General features: G+C 44.5%; 1 protein-coding gene across 1 annotated transcript in view; it reads left to right on the top strand.

Moving 5' to 3' along the window:
- Nucleotides 1-613: 613 nt before the first annotated feature.
- The window catches only part of PDZRN4 (PDZ domain containing ring finger 4), a 228,898-nt gene continuing 217,311 nt past the window's right edge, over nucleotides 614-12,200 (top strand). Inside the window, exons 1-3 of the mRNA XM_063155207.1 lie at nucleotides 614-1,252; nucleotides 3,601-3,687; nucleotides 7,382-7,486. Coding sequence (XP_063011277.1) covers nucleotides 614-1,252; nucleotides 3,601-3,687; nucleotides 7,382-7,486 — 831 coding nt within the window. The remainder of the gene's footprint in view (nucleotides 1,253-3,600; nucleotides 3,688-7,381; nucleotides 7,487-12,200) is intronic.

The following is a 12,200-nucleotide window of genomic DNA, read 5'->3' as shown; positions in this document are numbered from 1 at the left end:
CTTATTTCCTTTATGGTGTGGCAACAAAGAGAGTGCTAGCACTAGGGATTTCAGGATTCTGTACCCTGACGGATATCCCAAAACGGGAGGAAAAGAGTGGAAGACTTTTGGAGAGACATGAACCAGGTGTGCTCACACGTGCGCGTTATTTACCAGCACAAGTGTGCATCAGTCAGAGCCTGAGCGATTCGCTGTCCCGCAGCCTTTCAACTCCCTCCCTGCCTCCGTCCGCGGCCATCGCCAGCCCCGAGTGTCCCGCCGGGGACACGGCTCTCCGCCGGGACAGTGCCCGTGCAGGGAGGGCGGTGGGCTCGGCCGGGCGGCGCCGCGTCCCCGCGCCTCGGTCCTCGCCGCGCCGCGCAGCGAGGGTGCCCCCGGAGGGCGGAGGTGGTGCCGGGGCTGGGCGTGGGGCGGCAGCGCCGCGGAGAGGGAGCCGATGCGAGAGGGTGGGGAGAGCCGCCGGGATCTCCGTCTGGGCGCTGCCGCCCGCCTCTCCCGGAGCAGCCCCGCTCTCCGCCCGCCCCTCGCCGCCCGCCCGCCGGGAGCGGCTCCAGCGGCGCCGGGGCCGGGCCGGGGTCGCGGCGCCCCAAGTTTGGCGGTGCCCGGCCGCAGCATGGGCTTCGACCCGTCGCGGTTCGCGGGGCCGGTGGCGGCGGAGCTGCAGTGCGGGCTGTGCGGGCGGGTGCTGGAGGAGCCGCTGTCCACTCCGTGCGGGCACGTCTTCTGCGCCGGCTGCCTGCTGCCCTGGGCGGCGCGGCGCCGCCGCTGCCCGCTGCGCTGCCGGCCGCTGGCGGCCGCCGAGCTGCGCCCCGTCCTGCCCCTCCGCAGCCTCGTCCAGGAGCTGGAGGTCAAGTGCGACTACAGCCCGCGGGGCTGCGGCCGCACCGTGCGGCTGCGGGAGCTGCCCGCGCACCTGGCGGCGTGCCGCTACGGCCCGCCCGGCCCCGCCGAGCCGCAGCCCCCGGCCGGGCACCCCTCGGGCCGCTCGCCGGGCAGCGCGGCGGGGCAGCCGCGGGCGGGCGGGCACCGCTGCCCGCGGGCGCTGCGGGGCGGCGGCGCCCCGGAGCCGGGGCAGGAGCTGAAGAGGGAGGCCCTGCGCTGGAGCAGGAGGGAGAAGTCGCTGCTGGCGCAGCTGTCGGCGCTGCAGAGCGAGGTGCAGCTGACGGCGCGGCGGTACCAGGCGAAGTTCGGCCAGTACATGAGCCACATCAGCAGCATCGCCCGGGACCTGACGGGCGGCCAGCCCGGCAAGGTGAGTGCGGCGGCAGGGATCGGCGGGGCAGCGCGCCCCGGTCCGCGCCCCTCCGGCTGTGCCCTCCTCCAGCCTGCTTTTGCTTTTCCCTTTCCCGTGCCCGGCTGATGAACCGCCGGCCGAGTGAACTACGGGGCGGGCTGTGCCCCCGGGGCCGGCAGTCACCATCACAGCAGTTCGGGACCCAGCCCGATCCTGCGGGCAGTGCGCCTCCTCTTTCAGAGAGATATAGCCGCCGGACCCTGGACCCTGTTGCCAGATGAAGAATTTTATTTTTACTGATTTTTGTAACACCTCCACTGGGGACACGCTTCTTGCCTGTCCCTCTTCGGTAGCCGGAACCCCGTGCTGCGATGAGCCCAGCAGTGCTTGGCAGAGGCTGCGACCGAGCGCCTGCTGGGCCGGAGGGGATGGGGAGGGGCGGGAGGGGAGATGGCTTCGCTGCTGGGCTGGCAGCTGGCAAACGGGTCCTGGCTCTCCGGTCAGGGTGTCCGCATCAGACCGCTCCGCCTCCAGGGACCCAGCTGCTCTTGCTGCTGGTTTTGCTCCAGCTGGTACTGGCGGCAGCTCAGGGGCGTGGAGCTGGCTTTTAACTTTTATTTGAGCTGCTGAGAAGTTGTCTTAAAAAACTTGAGTGTAAAATTATTGTCGACTGTGGAAAGGATGGCGAAAGGATAGCAAAGCTTTGGTAGAACGATGTGACAGCTACAGCCGATGATAAGCAGAGGCCGGAGCAGTGCTGCGCTCTCCCCTCGGATCTGGGGGCATTGCCCAGAGACTGACACGCTCCTTAGGCAAAACAAACCATGCAAGAGTTGCGGTGAGCTGGCTTCACTTGCTGTGATGGAACTGGTTGGTTTTTGATTCCTGCCTGGGAGCTCACTAGCAGGCTCAGACATTGCTAAATGCAGCCGTGGTGAGAAGTGTTTTAATGCAAAGAGTTCTTCTTTCTACCTAAATCTACGCGGGCTCTTGGGACGCAAAATCCCAGGTGGAAAAGGTCTGAGCAGTGAAAATCACGCCCGAAGCAGCAATGTAGTGTGCTGGGCATATGCCTGCTGCATGGAAAATGGGAAATGGGATGTTGTTCACAGGACACCAGAATGCCTCAGAATACAGGTCACATGTCTTCGTGGCATTGAGGAACTCTGAAAACTTGAGCAATTTTTGTTTTTTTCAAGGTTCCTCTGGTTAGCTAGTCCGTGAGGTTTAGAGAGGTGTGCTCATACACTTGCTTCATCTCTTGGAGATAAGGTCATGTGGAGTGGGCCAGCAGTGACTGCTGGGGTGGGGTGTGGGGAAAAGCGGTGGCTGAAGAAGGGAGGGGAGGTGCCGGCGCTGGAGCAGGAGCTGGCGCTGGAGCAGGAGCTGGCGCTGGAGCAGGAGCTGGCGCTAGAGCTGGCCCTGGCGCTTGAGCAGGAGCTGGCGCTAGAGCTGGCCCTGGCCCTGGCGCTGTCGCTGTCGCTGGCCGAGGCGCGGCAGGGGCGGGAGCGCCGCTCCCCCGCGCGGCCGGGAGGGGGCGCTGTGGGCGCTGCCGCCCGGGCATCGCCGCTCAGAGCCGGGGAGGAAAACGATCCGTGCAGGAAAAACACACGGAATTAAATTCAAATCTACCGTCCGGGCATAAAACACCTCACACAATTAATAAAATGTGTGTTTCAGCGTAAAATAAGGTAACTTGCTGGGCTAAAGCCTCCAATTTTTAATTAAAAAATTTAATTATTCACCTGGTGCACTGAAGGAAAAGATTTTTCTATTCTCATTTTTAACTTTTACTCCGTTTATGCTTCTCAGTGTCTGCTTTATATTTTAAGCCTTTTTTCAGAATACAACCTATATTTTTACAGATGTTTTGGATTCTTTTTGGAGAGAAAAAGTTTGGGATAAAGAGCTGTTTTTCAGCTTCTCTGTGTTCTTTGAAAGTTGCTTTAAATGTGTGCTGGTAGGAGTTTGGGGTCTGAAAATTAGAATTTTGTGTATTTTAATCTGTATGTTTAATGTGTTAACACTTATAGCCATTTTATATTTATAGAGACTTCCAGACATCTGGGGCTCTGACTTTTTCAGTGGTGGCAAGCATTCCTCACACACAAAACCTGTCCTTTTTTTCTGCTCAGCTGAAGATAACTGGAGATAATCAGGTGTTACCTGCTAACTTTTCAGTGAATCATGACTTTTCCTTTGTTTTTTTTTTTTTTTCCAGTGCCAAGTCTTTCCAGCCTAGTTTTCCTTCAAGCCTTATCTTAATATATTCTCCAGCTAAAAATCTTCCATGCAATAATGTTTTCATTTAATAACTTCTTCTTGAGACTGTGTTCTTTATCAGTGTTTAATTTCTTGCTTCTTAGGGAGGAGTGCGCAAACCACTGATGATCATGCTACACCGAGAAAATGACACTTTGGGCTTCAATATTATAGGAGGACGACCCAATCAGGTAATGCAAAAAGTAACTCTAGGTGACACTGTTAATTGAGAGTAACTTTTGATGACAGTAGGTATGGAATCTGTTCTTCAGATAGAAGTACTGTTTATCATCAGGTATACCTGGAGTCATTGTTTGGAGGATGTTATCTCATGAGAATTGTGTTATTCTCATTTTTTGGAAGAGCATTCATATTGTTTTTTCTTTAAAAACTTAGGCTGGTTTACACTCAGTTCCCATGTGAATAATATGTATTCATGCAAACTGTTCAATGGAAATACTTGTAAAAGTCATTGTTGCAGGATTAAGCCTTTGGAATTTTGTGAAACAGCTTGCCTTTTTTTTATTTTTTCATTTACAGGAGAGAAGAAAGTTTGCTTCTGTGGCTCAGATAGTTTAGGCACATGTCCTGTTCTCACATGCCGGCTTTCAATTTTTCTTTATGAGCTGAAACGATTTTCACCAATACTGAATCTTAATCTCATCAGTCTAGGTTTAGAAAGTTCATTGCAAGCCACAGAATATGCATAAGGATCACTAGCCTCCACTTAGGAGGCTAGTACACATGAATATGCTTGCTTTTTTTTTTTTTTTTTACTTCACCTTTCCAAAAGCATTAATCAGGACTGTCATTGCATATGAAGGGTAAAGAAACCTGTTAAACTGGAAAATTAATAGTTGATTAAAAAGGGTTGGTAATAATTATGTACTGATCAGGTTCTTGTTAGGGGGAGAATTGTAGCCTTCTAGTGTTGTTGAGGAGGGGAGTAGGACCCTGTGTATTAGCTTGGCAATCTTCTGCTCTAGAGCTGTATTTAGTGGTGCCAAAGAGTCTGTTCCCATCAGTCCACTCTCTGTGCTGCATTTACTGTTCCCTCTGGGTAAATATCAAGACCAGCAGTTATCAGATGATGGGGCTGTAAATCCAAAGCAAGAGTTTCTTAGATTTTTCTAGTGGAAGGATGAGACAACAGGTGGCTGCAAGTTAAAACACACATGCCACGATTATGTTAATATTTGAGTACAGCAGTAACAAAATTCACACAATATTTATTTTGGATTGCCTTGGGATGTCTCTAATTTGCATCTGTAGAACTGCAGGGAGAGGGGAACATGTGCTCAGTTTTCCTGGGATGGCAACTGAGCTTCTTTAAAGGACTTAGATGCTGAGAGTGCATACTGTAGCAGTGATATGTATCACAAACTGACTTAATATTTTGTAGTTTTAAGGAGTAAATGATAAATATATGAAGGTCTGTACCACTGTGTGTTGAGAACACTGCCAAATGGAGAAAAGGAAATTAATTTCTATTAACATTCATATTTGGAGACAAATTTGTGAGATTGTGGGGTAGGGATGGGTGTCAGGGCATTTTGAGTCTTTGAAGTTCAGTTTGGAAATTCCTTTGTGTTTTGTTCTTGTTTTGACAAATGTGACTACCATAGGTTTTGGTTGGCATTTCCCAGGTATCAGAGTGAGACTCAATGCATCTGGAGCTGAGAACAGGAAAAAATGCTTGAGTTGACTCAAATAGTGAAAACACAAAGTTGTGCTGGAAAGCTTAAATAGTGGAGTTGTTCACAAGACAAAAAGAGTTCATGAAGGTTCTCTGTACATTCAGGCTGTCCAGAGAAAAAGTGCTCCTCTTTGAAACATTAGCTCTTGCAGCAGAAGAGCTGAACAGTGATGTCTCTGTATTAGTCATCTGCTTGGGGATGTGTTCTCCATCACATTGTGTTTTACAAGTGCAATGCACCTTTTTTCCATTGGAAAGCAGGTGACTCTTGATGAGTTGAGTAATGCACATACATACTTTCTGTTGCCTGTGTTTATTTTCAGCCCATAATAGGCATCCCCACTGTTTGCCTTCTACCTGAAGGAAGGAGGAGAGGAAAGGAACAGCTCATCATAGGATCATCTTTTATTTTGTCAGAAAGGAGCCTGCCTCTCATGAGTGTGCTCCTGAGATGATTCATTATTCTGAGGGAGCAAGGCTGCTTTGATGAGTCCAGCTCTGTCTGGCTGGGGGGACTGCTTCCCCGAGGAGGGCACATCAAAGCCAGGCTGCAGGGAGGTGTGCTGCAGGCACAGGTGCTGCACAGCCCCTGGGCTGGCTGACAGGGCTGGAGCTGTGTGCCTTGTGCTGTTTTCCTGGCAGGAGTGGTGGGTACCAGCACATGCAGCTGATGGGGACCAAAAACCAGACTGAAGTACCCTTTTATTTAAACAGGTCATAGATTGCTTTTGAAAAAGTCAATGAAATTTCTGATGGAAAGAAATATATTTTTATGTGGGTGAAGGTGCTATAATCTAGCTTTTTGTTTTCTCAGGTTAAAACCAAACCACGTCCCTCTTGTATTTTCACTAATGGCCATTATGCTTCTTTTATCAGAGTTTCGTTTCTCACTGCTTAGATGGGAAATCAGTGGAAATCTATTTGATCATCATTTCAAAATATTGCTAGAACTGTTACTGTGTTTCCCTTTTGCTTCTTCCCCGACATGTATGAGTCTCTGTGAAAAAGGGGGAAAAAAGGAATTTATGAAAACATAGTCTGACTAATATTTTGCTGAACAAATATTTATTGACCTTAAATCTACCTGGGTCAAGTCTCCATAGGAATGTTGCCACATTGTGTAAAGTATGTTTTACGTGTCTTCACAGTTTCCTTAATAGAAAAAGTTATAAAGCATTTTCCCCATGAATGTATAGGATCTAGACCTGTGCACACATGAACTGTGCCACTGGTCAGGGATTCACCAGTCACAGAAGGAAAATAAGCACCATATAAACTGCAATCCAAAGCATAAATCAGCTGGAAAAAGATTGCTTCAGTTATTGCTAGCTAGGTTATTATTTGTATAAACATTTAAAACCCTGTAAGTAGGCAGTGTCTGCTTGACATTAGTTATTTATTAATAATTATTTTAAAATACTTTTAATTATTGTGTGATGAAATAAAGTAATTCCAACATGCACTACAACATCAGTTATATTGTTGCAGCTGTGGTAGATAATTTGTCTGGTTTAAATTTGATCTCATGTGAGTTGTACTTAGTGTTGCATAGAGATCAGCTGGAGATGGATTCTCTTTTTGTCCACAGCTCGTCTGTGTGGATTTCATAGTTGAGCAAGTTCTCAATCTCCCATGTGAATAGGATTTATGAGGTTAACCAGTTCCAGCCAAATCCTCTCGCTGTTACGTGCCAGCTATCTCATGTCACTTTGTTCCTTGGAGCTTTATTTTCAAATGCAGTAAGGCAGTTTGCAAGCAGCTGTACTGCAGGGGCCCTTTTCCTTCTGAGAGAAACACTTGTACATCCATTTTTATGAGTGTCTTCCACTGGGCATTTATGTGCTAGTCACTGGCTGCTGTGAAGTCTGAGGTTTGCTCCAAGTATTTCAGCTGGGATCAGATTACTGTTGCACACGGTGTCTCATTTAGACTAAAATAACCGGAAGTAAATGGATAATCTTATAAAAATTGCTGGAATAGTTCATTAATTATGTCCTTTTGATTAATAGCTACTTTGTGTTAAGCAAGTTAAAAAAATCTCAAGGAGCTTAATTCTTAATTCAAGGAGCTAAAAAAATGAGCTGCATATTTCAGATGGATTTACATTTTTCATTGCTGCTGATTTTATTACTATCTCAATTTTTGTACTAATGTGGCCCTTTTTGCAATTTCCCTGTTGCCTGATACAGAACAACCAAGAGGAATCTGCTGAGGGAATTTATGTGTCAAAGATTTTGGAAAATGGACCTGCAGACAAAGCAGAAGGCCTGCAAATTCATGACAGGATTATTGAGGTAAGAAAGAACCCACACCAATGGATTAGTCTGACATATTATCAGATTAATAAAGGATTTTATGGTTTTCACCCTAAGTAGGTTGTAATTTTCCTCTTTTGCTGTGTCTGAACATGATTCTTGTACACTGAACTGCTTGAACATTTCTTAGAATTAAAGAACAAAATGGATTTTTCCTACAAGTAATAAATTTACTAGTATGGGGATTAAGCTGATCTAGGTGAATCAAAGGTGTCAACACTTAAATAGCAAGCAATAGAAGCATTTTGTGTTTCTTTTCATTAAATTGAGAAAGAAGATGAATGGCTGAAAATTCACAGGTTTAGTGAAACTGATTTTGTCCTATGTAGGTACTATTATTTTCATGACTCTGGGACAAGGCAGAGAAGTTGGCTTGCTAAGCACTGCTGTGAAACCACTTTAGCAATTAGAGGAAGCACTTCCTGCTGTATGATCAGAAGGAGATCATCTGTTGTTCTCACCTGAATCACTACAGCACTTTCATGGTCATGTAATATGCTAGCATAGAATTTTCAGTTTGCTCCTGCATTGTATGCAGTTTTTCTCATAAAATAACTACAAATAATAAATAAGTCAGTCAGTTGGAAGAATAGGGTGATGTCTAGCCTGCATGTGTACGTGTAGCTAGCCCTGTAAGAAATCTCAGAGGAGCAGTTTCCAAGGGTGACTGAAATGGGCTCCTTAGGGATTTCCCATCCCAGCTCTGACCCAACTCGCAGTGACAGCACGTTCTGCTGGCTGCTGGGTTTGTTTAGGCCATGTCACTCCAGCTCTGCAAGTTCAGAGAAGGCTTAGAAGCGTGGTGTGAACTTGCAGTGGGATGGGTGTTTGAGCGAATACACATTAAATAAGTGGATTGGAAGAGAAATGCAGAATTCTTCTGCTGGTTTCTTGTGTTCTATACCTGCTAAGGACTAAAAGCATAACTTAAGAGTGTTTGAATGCTGGCATTGCTTTTAATGTTGGAGCCTAGAGCAATGTGTGAAATCAAATGAATATATTTTCTTGGAAGAATAAAGCTTATGCTCTTGGCTGGCAGATATAGATGTATCTCTAGGAGACACCAAGTGGGCTGAGCAGAACTGAACTTGCAAGATATCTATTTCCCTAAGGTATACAAAAGCTTTGAGATCCAATTTTCTTTTTGGAACAGCAGCCTTATGCTGTAAAGATCTATTTTCTTCTGACATTACTGTTTCACTTACCACATTGTGTTTTGGGGTTTTTTTTAGAGACTGACCAGCTATGTAGTTTCACACATTTGCTCAACACTTCCTGCTTTAATTTAATGTGCTTTTATAGTGCTTTGATTTTAAGACAAAATGAAGTGTTTTTGGAAGAAGGAAGAATCAAGTCACAAAGCAGCATTTATTATATGTGAGGTCAAATCTGAAAATTTCACCATAATTGATACTTGATTTTTACTTGTTGAAAAATTCTGGCTACATAACATCATACTGAAACAGATTTTGATTCTGTGTGATGTTATAGTCCAATCTAGCATAAGTATTCATACAGCTCTGAATGGAGCATCATATTAATGTGCAACAGCTTTGTATATAACTCATGTATTCGGTCAAGCCTTTAAAAATATTTTGAGTTAGGCCAAAATTTCTAGTATATGTTTCAGTGTTTCAAAATTTATTAGACCAAAATAAAGAGGAGGAGAAGAGAAGTAATTATTCCTCCATACTAGATGCAGGAAACATCTGGAGTCAGAACATTGAATTTTTCAGAACATTGCCCATGCATAGCTATCAGTGTCTTCTTGCACTAGAATGCCCTGCCAGCTCTGATGTGGTTTGTTGTGAAAGATCATTCTGAAAACTTTTGCTGTGAGGAAACAATCAGGGTGGTGTAACTGTTTCAGAAATGTTGGCAGGTATATGGAATATGAGTTTTGGTGAAAAGCTGATAGGAAGTGGGACTTCTTATTGTTTGCTTTTCATTTTGTTTTGGTACTCTGATCTAATGGATGATATTTTATGAGGCCATTCTTTAATAATCAAGAGCAGAAGGACCTGATGTTATTTGAAGAGCCTTTGAGAGCTTAAGTAATTTCTTTGGCAATGGGATGCCCGGGGTACTTCTAGCAATGTGTATCTAATGGGATAATGGACAGAACTATCCCCTGAAATCAGAAAATCTGTTCTCAAGGCATATTGCTAAATAAAGAAGGTAATTTGTTTCAGTGGTTTATCACATGTTTAACAAAAATTAACTGCACATGGTTGACTGTGGTGAGTTTTGCACATTTCAGATGACCATCTCATGGGCAACCTAGTGCAGCAAATGGATTTCACAGTCCTATGGCACTGGCAGATAGAATTGAGAGCAAAGGTTGGTAAAAATAAGTAGTGTTGCCTTTTATTTTATATATATGATTATCTATGCAGCAACATTGCCAAATAATTAAGGTATTTGAAAGAATGCCAAGAGAAGGAATCAGATTTCTTCCTTGAGGTATTTATTCTAAGTGTAAAAGTGCCACACGAATGACTGGAGTTGCTGGAAGTTTTTGAGATCCATATGCCCAGGATATAGACCCTCTGACACTTTCATTTGAAGAGGGTTGGTGTTTATTTGGGCTTTGCCCTCAGGGGAGCATATTTTGTGCATGAGGACCTGAAAGCTGAAACAGATGCCTGTGTGCTGGCAGCGTGGTGGTGCTTGAGAGTGACAGGGCGAGAGCCCCAGATCCCCTGTGTCAAGGGACTGCATGGGGGACTGTCACAGGACCCTTGCTGATTGTTTTCACTATTCTGCTGAAGAACAGGTTTCAGGCACAGCGTTACCCTCTTTATTAAAGGTTAACCCCTCTGTGAAAAAATCACTTGTTTATGCAGTGTAAAGCTGACCGGAGACAGTGATGTGCACTTTGAGATATATATGTGTATATTTCCAGGAATCCTATTATAAGCCCCAAATGATCATTATTTCTTCATCAAGAATAAACCCTTATGAATTACTTCTTTGTAGCAGGTTCCTGCAGATGTCATGGTCTTCTGATGCTTTCAGAAGTTTATATCCAAAAATCTAGTTCCCTTAAATTGACACTGCATCATGTTTTCAAGGACTACAACTGTTCACCTTCTGTAAAATGCATCTCATAAAACTAGATGCAGCACTGATATCTGTGACTCCCAACATGAAACCCTTGGATATGAGCAAATAACCAAACTCTACCTTTTGGATCTCTGCCTTCTTCCTTTCCACCCTGCCTCTGAATCCTGTCAGGAGGAGACAAGCAGCAAGCAGTGCACAGGGCTGTTTATTAGTCTGTGCTAGTTCAAAGAATTCTGTTTGCATTTAGGAGAAAATTATATTATTAAAGTATGTTTAGAATGGTTCTCATTTATATAGCTCAGCATCACTTTACCTCCCCTTTACTGCATGGTAATCAATCCTGCTGAGTAAATCCATTGCTCATCCCTGTGCATGCTTGATTACCTCCTCAAGGCAGCATAAAACAGCTATGACCCTTAGCAGTGTTACTGGTACACACAAATGTTTCACCTGCTGTTTTCTTATCTGTACTTATAGTTCTGAGCAGTTAATGCTGAAAGCAGCTCTTTCCATATGGAGGAAAACTTGTACCTCAATTTTCAGACAGTTCAGCTTCACATAAATCTGGCACCACACTGGCCAGATCTCCAAGCACAATACTTAAAGCCTCGTTACCAAGCTAGTCAGAACTAGTTCTTTGAGTTGTTTTTTTTTTTTTGTTTGTATGATACTGATTTTACAGATATTGGTGTGTGGTGTCCTCTCTTTTTAAGCCCAGCTTTAGAATAAAAAACAACCCCATGATTGTTTTTCTCACAGTCTTCCATTCTGTAAGTCACAGTGTCTTGCAGAATATTCTTTAATCACTTCAATGTTGTACATAAAATATATGACCAGGACAGAATTTACAATCCAGATAGAATTTCTGATAGTTTGGGTTTTTTGGGTTTTTTTTTGTTTTTTTTTTTTTTGTTTTCTTTAAAGGAACTTTTTTTCATCAATTTGAGGGAAAGGAGCAATTAACATTGCTCCTTTTTATTTAATTTTGCTCCTTGTTAATTAACATTGCCAAAGCAGGTTTGCCATATGACAAAACAGCCATGAAAAACTTTGTATGCAAATAAAAAGGGCTAAAATCCAAAATATTAATATGTGGAACTGTAAGCACATCATCAGCTGAAAGGCTCAAGTGTTTTTCTGTTCCTTGCACTGCAAGGAAAAGACTTCTGTTCTTTAACTCTCAAGTGAAACTCAAGTCCTTCTGCATTATAGTCAGTTGATTCTCATGAATTAAGCAGGCATGATGGAGAAGAAGGGAAAGGAAAGCATTTTTAGTCTGGGATCTTTAAGTCTGAAAATAAGACAGATGCATTTATATATCATGACTGTGTATTTTGTTCATGCAGCCTGAGCTCCATAAGTGGATGATAAATAAGGCTTCATCCTGTATGCCATGTTTCCCTTTGTTCTTTCCAGTTTTTTTGGAGAGTATTCACACAATGGCTTTGAAGCACATGTCAGCAAAGCCAGTTTCAATAAAGATGAAGTCTTAAGGCTTATCCTGGCAGAAGTAACTTACATCTGCTAAGTGCCTACACAGAGACTTTTTTAACTATTGCCAGACTGCTGACTGTGCTGTGTGTCAGTCTTGTGATGTTTTATCTTCTGCATGTTTCTGTCATTACAC

Source organism: Melospiza melodia, chromosome 4 (assembly GCF_035770615.1).
Source record: "Melospiza melodia melodia isolate bMelMel2 chromosome 4, bMelMel2.pri, whole genome shotgun sequence".
Taxonomy (NCBI): domain Eukaryota; kingdom Metazoa; phylum Chordata; class Aves; order Passeriformes; family Passerellidae; genus Melospiza; species Melospiza melodia.
Note: the sequence above shows the minus strand (reverse complement) of the source record. Positions and strands in the feature narration are given on the sequence as shown.